The sequence below is a fragment of the Gouania willdenowi genome, chromosome 6 (genome assembly GCF_900634775.1).
Source record: "Gouania willdenowi chromosome 6, fGouWil2.1, whole genome shotgun sequence".
NCBI classification, from domain to species: Eukaryota; Metazoa; Chordata; class Actinopteri; order Blenniiformes; family Gobiesocidae; genus Gouania; species Gouania willdenowi.
Genome location: NC_041049.1, coordinates 67,268,834 through 67,290,704, shown reverse-complemented (window position 1 = coordinate 67,290,704; position 21,871 = coordinate 67,268,834). Strand labels below are relative to the sequence as shown.

Genomic DNA, 21,871 nt, shown 5'->3' with positions numbered 1-21,871 from the left:
AAAATAAACGAAACATCTTCGTTGAAACTAGAAACACATTTTTTTTAATAACAAAACTATCTTATTTTAAGGCTGTTTTTTTTTTAAATATGTTGTTTGAGAACAAATTGATTAAAAAGTCATTACAATATTTACACTTTTGCAGCTTGTAAAATCTCTAGTAATTACATTTTTAATGTTAAAATCCCATTCTAAATATTGATGATCTGTATAGTTTAACATGTGAGGTGTAATTCATAACCTTATTCTACTTCTTTGGTTGTGTTTGATCATTTGAGTTTGTTTGATTGAATCTTTTCCTCAGAGGAAAAAGAAATGCTGGTGGAGGAGCGGATGCTGCGTCTCGCTGAGCTGTGTCTAGAACAAGCCAAGTCCTTCATAGTGAGGAGAAGTGATCCAGTGGCTCCACCTACTGGTTCACCAGCTCCGTCAGAGTTTCATCGGACACAATCCATCGCTCCTGCTGCTCCTGCTGCTGCGGCTGTGGAATCTGGTAAATGAATATTCCCCTTCAAAGTGCTTATTCTTTTTTACGTCACACATATTTGGTCACAACTGGTGTTTCCTCTGCAGTTCACGTCAGAGTCAAACAAAGTAAAGCCACCAGTCCGATGAAGGCCGGTCACCGCAGGGTGCTGTCAGATGGCGATGGAAAGCTTTCCCCTTTCCTGCCTCCTGAAGTCTTTCAGAAGCTGCTGATCGAAGCTTCACAGAACGCAGGAAAGAAGTAAGTGATCGGAAATCAAACAGGTGACGTGTTTTTAATGAAATCTGTCAGATTCTTTACTTTATTCCTCTACACCTGCTTTATTCAGTAGATGTGTGCACCAGGGATGGGATCAATTACATTTTTTAACTAAAATTACGTCTTCAATTATCCATGTTTAATTACAACTCGATTATATTATGGTGACCGGCATTTTTTCCAAACACAATTAAAATTCAAATTATTTTTTTTCCCATGAAAGTCAATTACAATTATGTTCTCAATTACTAAAGTTAAAATTAAATTAATCACAATCACCGAACTTGAAATAAATAATCCCATTAAACATTTATTTTCACCACTTTAATTTGAGTGTTTTCACACATTTTTCCTCATTTCGCATGCCTTGCTGCATTTTCACCCCAGTTTAAGTGTGATATATTTGAACTAGTTTTTAGGGTTTTATGGAAAATGTTTTATTATTATTCATTTATTTATTAGTAATAATATTTAATATTTGTCAGAGGGAAAAAAGCCACATTTCTTCTATTTTCATGCCTTGGCACTGATAGTTTTTATAGAATTTCCATGCCAATTACAATTACAAAGTCAACTATCTGAACTCAGTTATGATTATAACAGCAACATATTTTTTCAAATACAATTAAAATTATAATTATGCCATAATAGTAAATAATGATCAATTACACAACTACAATTATAATTGACCCCAACTCTGGTGTGCACTGTTTGAACCTTTCCCAGGCTTTAGAGCAAAGGGTCTCAACTTATTAGTTTGGACCCAAAGCAGTGACGTCCACCTGTCATCACGTCATGTAAAATGTTAACAATTATAAGACAAAGTTATATCTACCCACTTGATTGCTCTATAAATCTGTTTTCTGTACGATTTAAAAAAATTTATGGTCAAATTCCCTGTTAAAATGGAGGCAGAGAGCAGCGATGCTTCACCTGTGACGTCTCTCAGTCAGCGCATGCCCGTTGCTTTCTCTCTTTATATCACTAATGTACATGTTTGATTACTCGTTTGCTGCAACACGCTGACATTCCACAGTCTGTTTGATATATTTAATGAATGTGTGTGACGTATTTAGTCTTCCTGGTCTCCTGCATCGTCGATAAATGCACAGTGAAAAAGTAGTGTGAGGCAGACAGTACCAGTACCGTGACTCACAGACAGGGGGCAGTAAGCAGGCATAGTTTTCCTCACCATCAGTCCCTAAACAACACAATTAACCCCCAAATTTCAAGATAAGATCATTCATGATTTTCATTTTATTTAGTTAGACAGATCAGCCCCCACAAAAATAAACAAATACATTTTATTGAAAATGTTTTTTTGATATTAAAGAAAGTCTTGCTTGTTTTTCTTGCTATTGTATTGTTAAAACATATGGAATGGATTAAAGAATAATCATAACCTTTCAAAAACAACTGAATGTCTTAATTAAGGCCAAAAATTAAATATAATCAGAATCAGAATGTTTTTTATAAATTACATTCAAACTCTTACCATTTCAGTGCAAGAAAATCTTCTTGATATTGCAGAATAAAAATCAATAAAAGTAAAAGTACAGTGAAATAACAGCTCCCTGTTTACAAATATATAAAATAATATTTAAAAAGAAATGCCTAAGCTTCTATTGGTTTCATTAATATGTGCATCTGACTCTAGAGAAGTGCCTCACCAATCATGAACTCCATCGCACGTCACTGCTCACAGACAGTATATAATCTGTTCTTTTATTTTGAAAAGGATTTACTGACGCAGCAAATTGATGATTAAGCACTGTTAAAACAGATGCTTAATTTTTATAAAATATATTTTTTGGACCTCTTTCATCTTTTTTAGTTACATTGTTAAGATTTTGTGGATGAAAACTGTTGCCTACTGTGTTTTCTCACAATGCCCAAAAGCCCATTTTCAGAATAAAAAGAGTTCAATGTGTTTCCTGTGTGTGTTTCAGGGTGCTCACACCCATCGAAGAAGCTTCACGTCTGAACCAGAAACTGAAAGCAAAATACGAGGCACGCCTGGCCAGGCTCACACCGGGTCAGGCCAACCAGAAAACATCCTTAGTAAGTTGTAATGTATAAACAGTTACCAGAGAATACGGACTTACCTACTATCTTGTATTCAACTCGTGGGATGGGGCCCAAAATTGAGTCTCACACCTATTGTCAGTGGTTTGCAGGCAAAAAGTGATAAAAACCTAAAAACTTTTGACTTCTTTTCACACTTATGAAATTAGAGGTTGAGTTTCAAAAACATGTAAGAAAAAAGTTTGATTTTTTTTAAAATACTTTTTATGTTGTTTTTTTTCTTCTCTTTTATTAAATTTCATTTTTGAATTAGTTTATTTGAAATTTGGAGTTAAAAACTGCATTCCTGGTGCTTCCAAACTTCATCCGTTTTTGAATGATGGAGGCCACTGTGCTCATTGGGACCTTCAAAGCAGAAGAAATGTTTCTGTATCCATCCCCAGATTTGTGCCTCAGAACAAACCTGTCTCTGAGGTCTACAGGCAAGTCTTTTGACTTCATGCTTGATGTTTGCACTCTGACATGCACTGTCAACTGTGGGACTTTATATAAACAGGTGTGTGCCTTTCTAAATCATGTCCAACCAACTTCATTTACCACAAGTGGACTCCTGTTAAGCTGTAAAAACTTGAAGGATGATCAGTAGAAACAGGATGTAGCTGAGCTCAATTTTGTGCTTCATGGCAAAAGCTATGAAAACTTGTGTAGCTGTGATTTCTTAGTTTTCTGTTTTTCATAAATTTACAAAAATCTAAAAAAAAAAACTTTTTCACATTGTCAGTATGGGATATTTTGTGTAGAATTTTGAGGAAAGGGATTAATTCAACATGATTTGGAATAATGCCGTAACATAACAAAATGGAAAAAGTGAAGCGCTGTGAATACTTTCTGGATGAACTGTAAATATTTACTAAGAGCTGGTTTTGAACCATCTGACTCATTCTACCCCTAAGGACAAAGAGCAGAAGGGTCAGATCAAGTGCCTCAGTGTTTCCTGAACAGTTGAGTCTTCAGACATCTCTTAAAATTAGAAAGGGACTGTGGATCGTACGGAGTTGGTTAATTCATTCCACCATTTGGAAATAACAGAGGAGAAGAGTCTAGCTAGAGTTAGTCTTGTTGTGTCAGGTAGGGTTGGATCCTCCTCATGTTATTGAGCTCATATCGACAAGACCGAGAAATTGAGGCCACATTAACCTTAAAGGTCAGCTGTTCGTCAATCAAGACCCCAAATTATTTTTGGCAGAGTTTGTGGGCACAAGTAGATTGGATTCAAGTTGGGCACTGATCTGTGGTTGAACTGAAGGACAAACTGAGAAGACAATGAGCTCAGTCTTAGTTGAAAGTGGCGTTCCTTCATTCATGTGAAGATATCAGCCAGACACGCTGATATCGGAGCTGAGACCATTGTTTCATCAGGTGGAAAAGACAGGAAAAGCTGAGTGTCATCAGCATAGCAGTGATCACTGCACCAAGTGAGGTGGTGTTTTCAATCGTTGTACTCAGCTCCAGCTCAAATTGTGCGAGTCAATTGCAGAGTCTGAATATTTGCAGCTCACTATTCATGTTCTCACACTATACAGACCTGACTGCTCACACTGTGCGTCCATACATGACACGTCGGGGTCTTGTTTCGGAAAAGCGATGTACAAATTAGAAGAAGAAGAAGAACTCTGAAGCATCGCCATTAAAACAGAAGAAGGAGAAGAAGAACCGGAAATGGATAGACACTCGCAAATCTCAGCAAAAAGAGCTTTAATAGAGAGAAGGTAGCGATGTGATGGACCAGGAACTGGTGAGACAGACGTGGGCAGTACGGTCCGTCAATTTTACAGTGGTCCTACAGTGTTCGCGCATGTGCAGTTTGAGAATTTGAGGGAAGCTGGTTGGCGGCACTGCTTCAACAGTGCCATACCCTCACAAGGGGCGACCAGTATTTCAAACATGTTTGATTTTCTTACGACCATACGATTGCTGATCGGGAGCTGGCTCTGAGGTGGTAATTGCTTCTCGTAACCCCATGATATTACACCATGCACACGAGACTCGGCCCGATCCCAAAAATAGACGCACAAGTGAAAAATCACTTCAAAATGGGCCAAAGATCCCACAGTGTATAACCGCTTTTAGACAAAGAGTAGGGGACAAGGCACTGACCCCGGAGGTATCCCTGGCCATAGGCAATGTGATTCAGACACTTTTCCTCGCCATGACACTGAAGGATCTAACTGTCAGGGAAGACACAACAGGACAGATCCTGAGATGCCAAGTTCAGAGAGTGGAGAGGAACAAAGGTAAACTATGTTACTGTGTACATGAATCCCCGCCAAACATTAGGCGTGGCACATTGATCGTTGGGTTTCTAAACACAGTAACCATACAAACAATAATAATGACCAAAAACTCTGACGTTTAACATGCATTGAATTTCTTACAGACTTATTAGTCAGCTAAATGCTGACTTGGCTGGACGGAGTATAGATTCGTGTGTTACGTGATGGGTCATAGTTGAGGGTTGTTCCTGAACCTCTGTGACCTATAATAAACTTGACCAATTTACACAACATGGTGTGTAAATACCAAGTATCTTAGAAGAAACACGAGGACATCCAGGTACCAAATCAAACTTCTGAGAACTACAAATGTTTATAAATGGAGAAAAGTGGAGCAATCTAAACCCACTTTTTGTCTTTCTCCATTAATAATATCAGAGTTAAATTACGATATTATCCAGTCATTCTCAACCGCTCAGGTTTCAAGACCCAACATCCCCGTAAAATATTGAGCCTTGTCCAAAACTGAGGAATAACTTCAACTTTAATACAAATTAATGACAATATTGAGTAGTTTATAGCTGAGATTTTGGGTCCCAACCCACAAGTTTAGAACTTCTGGTTTAATATAAGCTCAGCCCTGGGCTTCATCATACAGTCTCTGTCATGTCCTCTGGATGTTTTGTGTTTGGGTGGTTTACATTTGAATAGATAAGGTTTGTCTTAACTTGCAATTTTGATTTAAAAGTTATGCAATCAACACAGGTTATGGACGTCATATTGTTACGTGCTTTAACACACCACACTTGTTTAATCATTAGCTTCTATATGACTAATATGGAGCAGTAAGGTTGAAAGAAACATACATATTCAGATTAAGGCATTGATCTAAAATGACTAAATGAAGCTCATACAGATATTTTAGGACGTTTACAGGATGCAAAGGTAGATTTAAAAGTAGCAGTGATGGAGTTTGCAGATTTACACTAGAGAGAGAAGTGTTCAGACAAAAGGTAATGACAGATGTTTTCAAATCCATTTCCTTTAACATGGAGTTGGTCCTTCTGCAACAGAGCCGATCTGCACATAGAGCCACACAAACTGTCAACAAAATGGTGGGAATGCTGCTGGGTAATAACTTTTCATACTGTAGAGTTTATATTAAATAAATGCAAAAGTGAAATATGGATATTTTCATGTAAAGGAAATATATCAGAGGTGTAAAGAGCACTGATATATTTACTCAAGTAGAAGTACTGTTACTTGATTGAAATTGTACTCAAGTACAAGTAAGTCATACATAAAATACTCAAGTACAAGTCAAAAGTAGCTCAATTAGATAGTACTCAAAGTAAAAGTTACTAGTTACTTTCACCCCATTTGTTTATTTTTGGTAATAAATCTTGCCACTGTTCCCTTACATACAGTAAACGTCTCATATATAAACTTAAAAAGGTAGGCAACGTTAACATTGCATTGAGATACTGTCGCATTTAAATGCAAATATGTCACAAAGATGTGTTAAGTGTTTTGTAGTGTTTTCTCTGGACTGTCTCCTCTTCCGTCCGTGCTTCACTTCGGTCCACATAAGCAGCAGAAATCTAGTTGTTGTTCTGGTGATGCTCTGAGAAAATAACCTCCTTTTAATGTTGTTTTTGCACCGTGCATTACGTTTAATCTGATCGGTCGGCTATGATGTGATGCATTTGATTGTTGTCTTTGTCATTTCATTCGTCGGGTGTAGAAATGTAGCAAATTACTTTACGTCTTTAAAAAAACGTACTTAAGTACAAGTAAATCTACTGATTTAGAAATGTACTCAAAAAAGTGCAAGTACACATAAAAGCAACTCAATTACTGTAATGTGAGTACTTGTAAGTAGTTGCTTTCACCTCTGAAATATATGCATGATATAATGCAGTGTTTCTCAAATGGGGGTATGGCACTACAGGGGGTACTTGAGTGAGAGGGAGTGGAAAATTAACAAAGTGTCAGTCTTTGTCCCACCACAGGCGTGAGATGACAGGAATAGATTAAAACTATAGAAATAAATATATTCAGGAGCCACTAGATCAGTGTTTTTCAACCTTGCGGTCGGCACCCCATGTGGGGTCGCCTGAAATTTCTGAAAATTAAAAAAAAAAAAAAACATGATCAAAAATTTATTCTAGGAAAAAAATGTCTTTGGGGTCACCAGAAGTTCTCTTTATCAAAATGGGGTCACGATCCAAAAAAAGGTTGGGAACCACTGCACTATTTCCACTTATTTACAAAATGAGATTAAAATGTGTGCTGTCACTTGTTCATCCCATCATTATGCTTTATAACTGTTTTTAAAAAGTTTTCTAAGCAAAATGTTGGGCAAAGGGGGGTACTTGAATTCAGAAATAAGATAAAGGGGTACTTGAGCCAAAAAAGTTTGAGAACCACTGATATAATGCACACAATGTTTATTACTTCATTTTTTTTAATCTGATGTAAATCTGATGTTGTCAGCACGTTTACTGGGGATGGATACAAAGCAAACATCCCAGACTGTCAATCACAGGTGTGTCCAAATGCTTTTATCCATGTACTGTATCAGGATACTCGACCAACCACAGAATACAGATTACGGTGCACCTTCCGGCTGTAAAGTCACGTTTTTAATATTAATTCGAACACGTGGCAGAGAGGTTTGTTTAGGACATTTTACTATGAGTAAATAAAGGCTAAAGGTACTCCAGCCAATTGTCAATCTCGTCCATTGACGGCATGGTGCCGCAGCCAATCAGATGAGTGGCGGGGGCGGGGCTTAGATTGCAGTATTTACCGTGTGATGAATGAATCGTGATTAATCGAGTGGCGGCGGAGCGAGGACACGGGATACACCGCTGATTAAGTTTTAAGCTAAGAAATTAGTCTTTTTTCTCCCTTATTGTTGTTTTATTTGTTCACAAGAAACTAGTAGCAAGACGAGCAGGTGTTTGTATTACACGAGCGTTAGCTGTTTCTACCTGTTTCGTGACGCGTTTTTTCCGTGATATCCGCGCTGTTTGTTCGGTGATGTCCGTCATTAGTTTTATTGTCTGAGAAGTGATTCCGTCAGTAAATTAAAGGACATGTCTGCCTGGCATTCGTTGGAGCTCCGTGTCTACTGGACCAAACTGAAGTCTATGTTGAAGGTAAACGTTGTTAGCTAAAGCTGTGAGTGTTTCTGTCCACGTGCTAATGATCCATAAACACAATGACGCGAAACAAAACGAATAACTATCAGGAAACAACAACAACCAGGAAGTTTACACCATTGGGTTTTTGTTTAGTTAACTATGTGGCGCCGATTAATTCTAAAATAAACATCAACTTTTTGAAACATTTAGCAACAAACTACGTTTGAAAAACTTGTATCAGTTTTTGTTACTTTTGACCACATTTACAGCTATATTTGTGATATTTATTTACTCTTAAAAATTTGACAATGTTAAATATAAATGGGAAATCTAAATGTTAAATTGCACGGGACGAAACGAAATATTTAGCTCATATTCAAATTCACAAATATTGCTGTAAATCTGGTCAAAATTAACATTAAAAAATAAGTTTTTTTTTTTTTTTTTTAAACGTGGTTTGTTGCTAAAAGTTGCTGTTTACTTTAGCATGCACAATTTTAAGATCGGAACCCCATAGTTAACCGTGTGAAATTAAAGTAAACCCTTTTGTTGAATAAATCAACCCAGACATAATTAAAAAAAAAAAAAAAAAATGTTCCTAATATTTAGCCCTGTTGATATCGCTTGTGTTGTTTAACTGTTTTTGTTTGTTTTGCAAAATAAAAATTTTGATTGCAGCATGTCCAATATATTGTTTTTAGGGCAGATGGCAATATTATAAGCTGATAACCGATACATCGTCAATATATGAAGCAAGAACATTGGCCCATGTTTTATTCATGTCATTTGGCTTGCTGATGGTGTTCAACCTCAATATTTATCTTTTAACCTCAATTAAAAAAAAAAAAAAAAATAATCTTTTTACTCCATATAACTCTCTGTAAATATAATTATTCTTCAGTTTTGTATTTGCGTCCTTTATACCCTTTTTGTTATACTTTTGTGTGTTCTTTTGGCCTGCTGAAAGGAGTTGTTACTACCTGGATTTCATTGTTTTCTTGTTCTACATGTTGAACCACACAGTATTGCTAAATAGACATTTAAAATGGAAAATCTGATTTAACTGTTGGAGTCTAAATACAAGCAGTCTATCCTTAGTGATCCAAAGATCTATTGAAACTTCATGTTATCACTAAACCTTTACTCTAAAAAAACTTTACCAAAAAAACCTACATGACTTGAGTGGTTTAGATATGTAGTTTTTGGTAGATTACTTTTAACACGATTCACCTCATCACAATGTGTGACATATTTACTGAATCTGTTTTTCCTTTTCTCTCCTCAGACGCTGTCTCTTGACAGGCAGATGATGGAAAACCTCATCATAGCCAAGGCCAGGCAGGATGCTGTATCCTTCTTCTGTGATGGGTGTGTCTTTGTCTCCTAATTAGGTCAAAGTGATTCTGCTGCTCAGTTATTTGTGTCATTGTTGTCCATTAAAGTGATTTTGTTACTTTGTTCCAGTCAATCCAACGTAGAAAAATGCTGCGCAGTTTTCTAAGACATTTAATGTTTAGTGCATACAATCAAGTGACAGGAGATATTTACTCATAGAAACGCCTAGAAACTGTTTAAAATCATATAATAAACAGTTGAATCATCATCATACATTATCTACATGCAGCCCCAGTTTTAAGGTGATATTTTAACTGAAGCATGTTTGAGTGATTAATAAACTGTAATGCTCAGGCATAAAGCTTTACCGAAGGTTTACTCTATCGAAACAATGACAAGTGTTTGTTTATGGAATGTGACAGTATATGTGTATTAATAATACACATTAATGGAAAAACACCAGGATTTTATTGTATTGTTTGTAATTTTATATATGCTGTTATTAAATAGTTGGTTTTTTAAAAAAAATTGTTTGTATGAACTGTTGTTGCCTGTTTTTGAATCGTTGCTTTTTGCCGTTATCTGTTTCTCCACTGCTCAATTTCCTTGACAATAACTCCAGCTCCAGCGAAAGGTGGAGGAGAGAAGGCTGAGGCTGCAGGAGGCAGCCAACAGGTACGTGCCTCTCCCCTTCAATGAATAAATGCATGTCAGCGTTGGTGGGAATGTGCTTGTTGACGATCATTATCTTCTGTGTGTTTTCCTGTACCAGGAGGTTTGCAGCCTCTGGGGCGATGACGGCAGAGGACCAGGAGCAGCGTGCTCTCTATACTAATGTGTTGGAGTACGAACAAGACCACGTGAGTTTATTTAAAAAAAATAAAAAGCTGTTGATTAAAGTCTATTCTGCATTTTGGCATCATCCAGCTCAAAAATACTTTAATCAGTTGAATTCACACATACAGTTAAAGCAGGGGTACAATTTTCTTTTTTTTAAGGTAAACCTGATTAAAGGACCAAGATTTTAGTAGTCAGTGACTCTCTTCCTCTCTGCCTCCCATCTTTCTTACTTTATTCCGTCCTTTGCTTCCGTACGTTTTTTTCTAGCTTACCCCCGTACCACCTTCTTTACTTATTCTCCCCCTCTTTCCCTTCATTCCTCCAGGATTGGCCCAAACAGTGGAAAGCCAACATTAAGGAGAATCCAGATGCCTCAATAGTGTTAGGCTTGGTCTCCTACCTTCTCAGGTAATTGTGACATTGGATTTAACGTTCGTTTCGATGTGGTTGTTTATGTGCAAAGAAATATTTGTGTTGGAATGGACAAATACCTTATTTTTAAAATCTGGATGTAGTCCAGGTGATGAGTCATTAAATGGATGATCAAAAGTGAGCCAAACGTATCCAACATGTTTTTCTCATGCCTGACTTGTCTAAAAATGGTTCATCCCTATTTAAGGATCCCTTAAATTATTTAGTGGGCACTCAAACTGGCAATTCATCAACAAAACCACGACTCAGTTATGGCTTTGTGAGGTACACAACATAGTGGTTACGTATGAACCGTGTAATCATCCGCACAATCAGTTTGGACATTTGTGAGTGTTGATTATTCTTCAAGTGATCCAAAACTGTTTAAGTGAATACTTAAAGCTGACTGACAAAGTTATTTTTAATCGGGTAAGTCCATATTGTATGCCACCATTGATCAATAAATCTGAGATCCTGTGCTTGAGAAAAAGATGTAAAAGGTTGAAATTGTCACTTGAATGTTCTTTTTTATCTCCGCACATTGCATTGTGGGATGTGGAGGCCTGGCGACGGATGCTTAAAAATGTTTTTACTTTATTCTGATATCATGGGGATTACCAGGAATAAACTAAAACAAAGATGGTGTCAAGCGAACCACTGATCAATAAATCTCGGCAAGAATGAAGTAAAAATACGTCTATGCATCCGTTTATGGAACTCCACATCCCACAATGCAATGTGCTAAATCTTTCTGAAAATGTCAATAAGCGAATGTTTATAGTAGAGATCTAAATAAACTTTCGAGCGACATTTCTGAGATTTTTCCTTTGTTTTTGGATTAAATTATATTGGATTAATTGATCTATGTGGCATCATTTTGTCAATCAGCTTTAAGTTAAAAACAAAAAACACCATTGGCTATAAGGTTATTGAGTTGTGCGTCACACACTTTGTCAATAGGTCTGGAGCCTTTGGCGAGGTAATAAAATGAAAATTCTTTTATTTTGAAAACTTCCAGCAGATTGTCCTACTAGTTTTTAAAAATACTAATCAGGTTTTAACATGTAATACAGATAAGATAATCAGAAATAAAGTTAATTTGGAATACATTTTTTTTGTATCTCTCTGAAGTTTATTATGACTTGTAATAAAAGCTGTTTGGATTTGCTAATACTCCTCTCTGTGTCCTCAGTTGCTCTGACCATCCGGTGGTGCAGCTGCTGAGGAAACATCAGTACAGAGTTTACAATAGGCTCTACCCTATTGTCAGCAGAAGCCATCTTGAGAGCGCCAGCCTGTCGCTGAACTCCTCCCACAGAACGCAGAAGTTCCTTCATTCAGGTGAGTTACTGTTCCACTTTTTACAAATTAGGAGTAAAATTGTATGAGAAAAGTTTTAAGTCTAATATGCATATCCACTAGCTTTTGTTACTTAATCAAAAATAGTTGCAGAGATACTGAAAATAAATAATCAACCTGTTTAATGAATCTCAAATTAAAAAATAAGGTTGGTTTAAAGGAAACAAACCAAACCATTGTGGATTATATAATGTCATTGCCTGATCTCTGAAGCTAAGCAGGTCTGGATCTGGTTAGTAGTTGGATGGAGACCACTGAGAATTCCAGGTGCCACAGTGGGGGACAGTCGCTCCAGTGGTATCTGTCATTGTGTCCTTGGGCAAGACACTTCACCCACATTGCCTAGTATGAATGTAGTGTGTCGGTGGTGGTCGGAGGGGCCGATGGCGCACTATGGCAGCCTCACCTCGGTCAGTCTGCCCCAGGGCAGCTGTGGCTACAATAGTAGCTTACCACCTCTCAGTGTGGTATGAAAGAATAATCCCTGAATTCTGTAAAGCGATTTTGAGTGTCCAAAAAGTGCTATATAAAATTGATGCGTTATTATTATTATAAGCACTGCAGGGGGGGAAAGATGAGGCCCGTGAGTTTATAAAAACCATAGTGTAAAAAGAAGTGGTCAGAGGGGGCGTTGTATATAGACAAAGATGGACCTTAATGTCATAGTTTTTTACATGTTTTGTTGCGTTCTTATTCTACTAATGACATCATGTGAATACAAACAACAATCCTACTCTGGGATGCGACCAGGACCTGGTGTGATGGGCCTGTTACCGGTCACGTATATCCCTGGGATGAGTCTGGATATGATGGACACCAGGCAGGTGGGCAGTCTTCTGTTCATCCAGGGGCCTCATTTATAAAACATTGCATGGGTTCTAAAAGTATATCTGAAAATGCACTGCGACAAAGAAACTTTCGATCTATAAAACAGTGTTGAGGACTAGAGCTGTCAATCTTTGCCCGAACCCAACCCGTCCCGACACATTAGGTCGGCTTCAGGCTTAATCGTTATTGTTTTAACACAGGGGCTCTGATGTAGTAAATGAATCGCCAGGTGATGTTTCAATCAGCGCTAGAAAGATGCACATATGGATGCTGAGGAGGTGAATCGAAGGCTGGTATCTGGCACTTGATTAAATGTTTTTTTAAAAAAACTGCATAAACGACTCGTTCTGGAGCTCTGTTACTGTCAAACATGCACATGTGTAATGGGCAGGTCTCTGAGCTGCGTGTGTTACAGCAGTGTTGCCACATGCTTTACAGCAGAAGTAAACCGCGAAATGCCGTGTAGCGTCACATGAAGCTGCTTGTCATGTTTATAGTTGTATGCAGAACAAGACACTGGGAAATAAATCTGTGCTATTAAAGAAACCAGCCTCAGATCATTCTACATGTACACACACGGATGTCAACAGTGTGTGGCTTTAATTGGTTTGAGCTTAAAGAGAGATCGGGTTCATTTGGGTTCAGTCGGGTCTAATTTTTTGGGCTGATTACAGCTCTACTGAGTACACCGGCATGCTCTTTTCCCTTTAAAAATCACAACCCATCTGGAAGGTTGCACAGGTGAATTGTATTCATATCCCGCCTTTGATACCACACTTACGTTCTACCATAAATGGTAAATGCAAAGGAGCTCATGATTGATTTTTGCATCTAAATGAGCTGCTGACCAATGGGATTTTATGCTTAAGCATGGGAATTTCAGTGATTGAGTGATGGGGGGCCAGAAAAAATAGTATTTTCTTGTTAGTAGTGACATCACTAAGTTATTTACAGCAGTCGTCACGTTATCTACCTCTGTGCAGCGATTATAGAAAACCTGTATTTAAAAAAAGTGAGCACTGAGAAACAACCCGAGGTGCTCCTCTAAACACCAAACCAAAAGAGTCATGTGCATCCCTGTTTCTAGATACATTTGCTTCCTACTAGAAATGTATCTCTTAAATTAAATTAAGTTGTAAATATAAGCAAAGGGGGAAACAACTGATTTTTATGTGATGAAAATGGTTATTTAATGTTTATGTCCCTCCTCATGCAGAGATGAAAAGAAAAGCACACAGGAGTGCAGACATGAACATTGATGATCAACGCTTCATCAGCCCAAACTCCTCGCTACCCTTGTCTCACTGTTATGAACTCAACACCAATTGTGACATTGAGGAGGAGGAAGAGGAGGAGGAATCTCAGGTGGAGACAACAGTGGATCGGGAAAACTCATTTGAAGACCTGGAAACATTCCTGAGCCATCTGGATTGGGTTCCTCCTGATGACCTGGACACAGACCCAGAGCAGGCCTGCGATCCTTTAATACAGTCAGACATCGAGGAGATGGAGGCAAGGGTGCTGAAAGAACAATTGAAGGCCATAGTCAAAGACATTCACATCGCAATTGGTGAGCACAGCGATGGAGGAAACCTTGTGGTTAAAACTCTCTCTCTCTGTGTGCTTAACGACAAGCGACTTTATTTCCTATTTCAGATCAGCTTCTGTCCTTGTGTTTGTTGTCGTTTGAGTGTCTGAACACAGCCAGCTACAGGGACCTGTGTCTGGCCAGCATCGAAGAAGCTTTCTTTACGCCTTTGTGGAGCGCCCTGATGGCTCTTTTCAGGTACTGCTATTTTAATTCCATAATATCGAAGTAGCACTTATCAAGGTTTGGGCATAATTGCGTCAAGTCTTAGCCAGTGATTATGTCACAGAGTTTTGTTTTCAATCTAATGAAGAACACAATATTTAGATCAAAGTCCCGGCCAGCAGGCCAAATGCGGCCCGCAGGATGATGTTTTGTGGCCTCCACCTTGATATGAAAAGTTAATGTTAGTGCGGCCCACAGGTGTTATGTGAATGGGCTTTTGTGAAGGTTCCTTTAATGTGCAAGCTGGAGCTGAACAAACCCACCAACCACAGTGGCTCCTGGGGGTGTCACCAAATTGCATTTAGCTAAGTGTCAAAGAGAACTGTGCTGCACTAAAAGACAAAAAAAAAAATTGTGATCATTCTCATGATTTTTTCAAAATGAATCCCTTCTTTTTTTTTTGCTGAATCTCTGTGTATTGTTGTGACAATGTGTGGAATTTATAAGCAACTATTACTTTTTTCTTCTTGGAAATCTGAACCTGAGTTAAACCAAGTCATTTGTAGCCACTGCTGGGACAGTGCTGAACTAGATATCTCCTATAGGTATGAGCCAAACTACAAAGTCATGACATTATGATCAAGCATGAGCTTTGTGGTTTTAACCAGCTAACATAAGAGCATGTATTTAGCTAAGGCATTGTCCAACACGCTGTTATGCAGGATCACAGGGACAGAACTGACTATGTGCAGTGCAGGGAACATGTTGAAAAGGTAGACGTCTCTCTGCTGTCATATTATTCTAATTGTACTTGCTATATGTTAAATTTCAAGCAGCAGTAAAATTGCGATTAATGTGCATTAAAATTATTATCAGTGTTGAAAAAATAACACGTTAATGTGATGAAAACGCCTTATCTTTGACAGCTATCAAACGTATTTATCGTTTATTCTTTTTTAATCTTTCTTAGTTTGCAGAATTGTGTTTTGCTTTTGATTTCTACTGATTAAAGTTCTTATTCTTTAAATGTAGGTTTACCAGCTTTTCTAATGTACTAATGTACCAGTTAGCAAAGTCAAAGGAGCACATTGTGTGTTGTGTTGGAATTAATTAAATCATATCTAGCCTTTAGAAATAAAGGAGGTTGGAAGATTTTGACAATATTGGTGTGATGTTTAGAGTCCGTCATCAGTTGCTCCTTTAATGCATTGATGATTTCTGGCCAACAGGGGGCAGCACTGCTCTAAAATGTGTTTTAAGGTCAATATTGTCATTTGGATGTTTCCACATGTACTACACATAATAAAAGAATGGGAATAAGGTTAAACACAAAATAGATTTAGAATAGTGCAACAGTGGTTCTACAGTAAGGTATGAATTTAGAAGGAGAAGAATGTGTGGCATGAAACAGCTGACTGAGATGTGAGTTGGTATGAGATGATATTTTTCATTTTTTAGGAAGGTCCACAGGGAGAGAGAGCAAGCTTTTGAGACAAGTATGAGGATTTACTGCAATTCTTCACCTGGAGACATTGGCGTTCCCTCCAAACTGTTCCCCAACGACCCAGAATTGCTGCAAGGATCCTACCCGTACAAGGCTGCGGTCCAGGAGCTCAAGCTTCTTGTCCAGGACAGCTGCCCACAGAGGAAGCTGGAGTGTATAGGTCAGTTGAAGACGCACAGAGCTCCAGTGTTTGACTCACTCATTTTTTGTAGCAGTTAATGTTCTCGCAACAAAATCAATAACCAGCATGAATCTGAAACACTGCATTCAACAAAGCTCACTCACACATTAGTCTTTTGTATCCCATACAGCCTGATGGTGATTCTAAAAAAAATAACAGAATATGTTCCGTGCAATTATTCAAAAACAGTACCTGCTATACCTAATTTGTCCAGCAGGAGTCCCACTATTGTAGTAAGAGGAATTGTGTACATTAAAACTCCATCACAGAGTCCCAGTGTGTGTTTAACCTGAGGTGATTTGTTCCCCCAGTTCGGACGTTACGTCTGATCTGTGCCTATGCTGAGAACTACAGATGTCACAACGAGAGCGACTCGACTCCTAAGACGGCTGCCATGTGAGTTGATAAATCATCCACGGAAGTTGAGTAGTTAGGGTTCGCTCACTCCGTCATCACTGGAATATTCAGATGTATGAATTAGTGCATGGATCCAAGCCCATTTCCATTAAACATATGAACCAGTGTGGAATTGTGCGCACATGTTTTAGTACCCAACCTCTTCCTGGCCACGCCCCTACTTAATAATGCATATAATCTGGAAGTGGAAGAGCACCATTATCTACACACTGACTTCTGGTATCACCACCAAGCATTAAGCAGGGGTTCCCAATAAGTCAATGAACAACTCCTGTGTGCCACCAGGTAAATTTACACATGCCACAATAAGAAAGAGGATATCAAAGAATTTGAGTCATATTTAAGTATAATTAAGTGTAATTGCAGTGACAAATATATATTTTCCCCACATTTCATAAATGCTTTAAAATGTTGATTATAACAAAAAAAAAGTTCTGATGTGAGTTCATATATCTGTATGAAGTCTTTCAACAGACAGGTGTTTTTGGAAAGTAGTAAAAGTAGTTTGGTGTGCCTGTTTGTACCATGATTCACCTCATTAGGCTCCAAAATAGAAGTCTTGCCCTTGTCTGAACCCATAAAAAAATCTTTGCCAAAGTCTGGGACTAGGACCCAAACATCATCATGGCTGCCTTCCTTCAGTCGTTGCTTTGTCAGGTCTCATCAGCTCTCACTAAAGTGCTGCACAGCGGGAGCTGTCGGACGTCCACTGCCCCCCTACGGAGCAAGCCTGCCCTGCCAGGCCCGAAAGTGGGTCGTCCTGTCTGAGTTTGGAACAGACCCAAAGCCCAACAAGGAGAAGAGGAAGTAACGAAGGGTCCAGAAACTTGGCTAAAGGCTCAGGCAGGAGTAACACCCAAAACTTAATGGATACATGTTGGTGTGACCTGCTTTAAACTTTTGTGAGTTACAACCCTCAGATAATTCATATTTAGCCAAAGTAACAAACGCGTTCAGATGTAAAGTAACATTGACTTGAACCTCACTGCTTCCTTAACCAGCATAGTGCTGCAGAAGAAAAACAGCAGAACAAGCAAAGAATAATTCACAACGATTCAACACTAAAGCTTGGCTCCAGCAGCAACAACAACAGTTGAAACAGGAGGAAAAAACTTCTTTCAGGCAGCCCAAATACACAGGAGCGCTACAGCAGTTCACTGAAGTGCTACGATTGAACATGTAATGGTTTAGTGCAGACATGGGCAACTGGCGGCCCGGGGGCCACACGTGGCCCTCTGTCTAATTTTGTGCGGCCCTCAAAACAAATACCCCAAAAATGTCTTTCAAGAAGTTGAAAGAAATATAAAGCCCAACATAATAAACAGAATAACTCCCAAATCACACAAATCGATGGCAAAATGCACAAATTACAAAAAACACACACTTGCAAACAACACAAAATTACAAAAATACACACAATGATGACAGACACAACAACCACTTAAACAAAATGACTACAAAAACACATTACAGAATAGCTCCAAAGACACAAGCTGTCAACAAAATGACAGGAAAATACAGAAAATCACAACAAAAATACACAGTGACCCCAAAAATGCACAGATCGACACCAAAAATGCATAAAACGACAGACAAATACACATGAGTACAACAAGAACACACAAAACTTTTTTCCTGTATTATTTAGTATTTCTAAATGCTGACATGAATGTTGGTAATGTGGCTCTCAGATCAGATACAATCACATATTTGTGGCCCCCGCTGTGATAGAGTTGCCCATCTCTGGTTTAGTGTTTGTCAATGTAAATACTGTTATAATACAACTTATACGTGTGAAAACACTTTGCACTGCATAATTTTTCTTTAATTCAGCCCTTGTCTTTTCCATGCCTACTTATAGTGAATTGTGAGTTTCTTTAGAAAAATCTAGTTTGATGCCTAACTTTCTTTTGTTTATTTCCATGTACTTTCAGGGAAAAACTCTTACTTACTTACTTGTTTAGATTTCATGTTTGGTCTCCAAAGAGTACGATTTAAGTTGTTATGGAAAAATGTTATCTTCCTCAAGTTCCTTGTTGTTACATTGATATGATAGATCTTATATGGGCGTTCAGTGTGTAATGTTTTCTTTATGTGGGTGGACATTGGTTGGAAAATGGGAAACTTTAATGTTTTTTTTTTTTCATTATCTAACCATAGACTGCGTCACCGGCTTTTTAAAGGCATTGCACATTAAAGTCCTCACTCTGAGTATATTTTACACTTCGTTTCTCCTTGACCAATTTTTTGGATGAAAGCGGCTCTATAGGATTTTCCCCTCAAAAGTTGGGTCATTTCTCAATCGGGGAATACAGTGAAATAGAAACAGAATTTACTTTTTTCGTAGTAATCCACAGAGGGAGCATGACTTACTAATGACATCAGGTTTTTACTGGTAACTGTAATAATCTGTAACAGTGTGTTATTGAAAGATGATGCAGCTTGGCAGGGGTTTTTTAGTTGTTTTGGTTCTATTTCAGCAAAGGCTCAAGGCTATCCAGCTCTGGATCCACATGTATTTTTAAATGCTTAATATATAAGCATTTGGTGTAAAGCGTGTGGCCTTAAAGCACTTTACAAAATCAGACACATGAAATACAGCTAACAGCGGATTTTTCTGGATTTGATTGATTTTTTTTTTTTCTGGTAACTTGTAGAGAAAGTTGTCAATCAGAACAGAGACAGAGTTATTGTCCTTTAGATTCTCTCGTCATCTGAGCTAATGAAGGTTTAGAACTCAGCTGCTGTGCAGGCAGGTGGGATGTTTCTGTCCAAACTCTCACATAAACACACTTTACTGTATTTGCCGTCCCTTTTTATTCCTTGAAAAACACGTCCACTTGCATCAACTCTTTGTCCGTAACCATCAGGGATCTAATTTGTTCTCTCCTGGGCTTTTGTCTGCACCCCTTTCTTCTCTGTACTTTGTGCCGCTCATTCAGTCCTCTGTATTCCTTTAATGAGGAAATGTTTCCTCAGCACATTTCTGCTGCTTTTTGACTCATTGTACCCACCACAAACCTACCCACGAAGGCCTAATGTCCTTACTGAGCTCAGTCTGAGTTGTCCATTGTTTTCCTGGAATGCAGAGAGTCCAGTTTTGTGGAATTGATGATTGTGTGTTTACAGTAGTTGGCTCAGTGTGTCATAACTCTCTGTCGTGTCAGTATGTGAGGTCCACTTCTCAGTGGTCACATGAGACCATCTTCACCTTCCTGCTGGACTTGCAGGAGGAGGGTTTCTGGTTGCATGCAGTTAGGTCAGAGTTGGACGACTAAATCACCTTCTCACGCAAACTCTCCTCCGAGCATTCAGATCTGCGTGTGAGTCGTGATAAACAAATGCTCCCTGTCTGCACACAGGGAGAATGCTATCAGACGCTCATCTCACAGTCTCGAATTTGTCCTCCCAAAAGGTTTAAGGTTTTATCGTTTCCATCACTGAATAAACGTCCAGTCAAAACACAATTGATTTAGACCACACCCAGTCTCCAGGCCATCAAATTGTGTAAATGAAATGAGGTTTTTATTTATTTATTACGTATTTTCACCAAGCTGATAGACATTTGCCCCGTAGCCCTTTCCAGCCTTGTGGAGGTCAATAATTTCATCTGTCTTTTGCAGCTTTTTGGTTTTGTCCATGGTAGTAGTTGGAGTCTGACTGACTGTGGGGTGGACAGGTGTCTTTAACAAGCTCAAACAGGTTCTACTAATTTAGATTATTACATGGAGTAGTATTTAAAAATCATACAATGTAATTTATTGATTTATTTATTTGTTTTTATTCTGTCTCTCACAGTAAAAATGCACCTACGATGTAAATTTCAGACCCCTCCATAATTTCTAAGTGGGAGAACTTGCAAAATTGCTGGGTGTTCAAATTCTTATGTTCCTCACTGTATGTCTGTTTGAACGTCATCCCCCTCCTGCTTTCTTTCTCCCTATAGAGGTGCAGATGACCTGTTGCCCATCCTGTCCTTTGTGGCTTTACGCTGTCAGTGTCCTCAGCTGGTGGCTGAATGTGCAGCTTTGGAGGAGTTTATTCATGAAGGGTGAGTTTTCATCCAACGAAGCAACAAATCTGTTGGACAAAATATCAAAGTTGGTCCATTATTGGATAAAGAGCAGGCATGGAGTTATAAATGTTTAACAAAGATAGTCCAAAGATCAAGAAAGGGATACATTTTCCTTAAAAAGTCTTAAAAGGCATTATATTCATGAATCTAAAAATGAGGCCTTAATTATCATTAAAATGTCCTAAATCAATTTTTTAAATGTTAACACAGGTATGATTTAATTATTGTAATTCGTCTCATATTTCAAAAATAAATGGTAACATTTATGTTTTTTTTAAATAAATAAAGAACATGGGAATATGTAAATCTAATGAAAATTCCTCTCCAACAAAGATTTTTCTTCATAGCTTTTCTTAATGATTTTTATTTTGCTGGTGTTTTATTGATTTCTGGTTATTTTTGAAGTGATCTTGTTTTTTTGGAGTGATTTTGATTATTTTTTTACTGTATTTCACTGTCATTTTGTGTATTTTTTTGGGGGGCCGCCAGTTGTAACGTCTGCACTAGACACTAGGAAAAATTTACCCTAACCCTATGTAATTGATGTGGCATTTTTTTTCCCCAAATTATGTTATCTGTGAAGTTGGTCTTAAATTTAATTTCAAATGGCAATAAAAAGTCTGTTGGACTTTTTATTAGGATTATCTACTGTTTTACAAATGTGGCTTAAAATCTTGGAAATGTCCTTATTAGCAGATTTATGCATAACAAAATGCATTATTTTGGACTGTATTCGTTTTACCAACTTTAAAAAAGAGCTACTTTATCGTTTTAAAACCTGTGTCCGCCATCTTGAAATCAATGACGTCACACAGCACCATTTGCAGTAAACATTCGACTGTATGATAATAAGGAAAGCTAGCAGTAACTTAAAAAAGTAGAAAATGTTTCAACATGAAACTTCACTTAATTTCTCCTAATTTATGCAGTTTCATTTTCATTACATTTAATAGAAAAACTATCATCTTCCTGTTTT

At 37.9% G+C, this 21,871-nt stretch overlaps 1 protein-coding gene across 2 annotated transcripts in view; it reads left to right on the top strand.

Moving 5' to 3' along the window:
- The window catches only part of vps9d1 (VPS9 domain containing 1), a 30,734-nt gene that overhangs the window by 2,537 nt on the left and 6,326 nt on the right, over positions 1-21,871 (top strand). For both annotated transcript variants that reach the window (XM_028449164.1, XM_028449163.1), the window contains exons 3-15: positions 305-493; positions 574-727; positions 2,695-2,806; positions 9,478-9,540; positions 10,150-10,202; positions 10,300-10,387; positions 10,693-10,775; positions 11,971-12,119; positions 14,182-14,535; positions 14,622-14,751; positions 16,177-16,382; positions 16,715-16,799; positions 20,767-20,871. In XM_028449164.1, the coding sequence (XP_028304965.1) occupies positions 305-493; positions 574-727; positions 2,695-2,806; positions 9,478-9,540; positions 10,150-10,202; positions 10,300-10,387; positions 10,693-10,775; positions 11,971-12,119; positions 14,182-14,535; positions 14,622-14,751; positions 16,177-16,382; positions 16,715-16,799; positions 20,767-20,871 (1,771 nt within the window). The remainder of the gene's footprint in view (positions 1-304; positions 494-573; positions 728-2,694; positions 2,807-9,477; positions 9,541-10,149; positions 10,203-10,299; positions 10,388-10,692; positions 10,776-11,970; positions 12,120-14,181; positions 14,536-14,621; positions 14,752-16,176; positions 16,383-16,714; positions 16,800-20,766; positions 20,872-21,871) is intronic.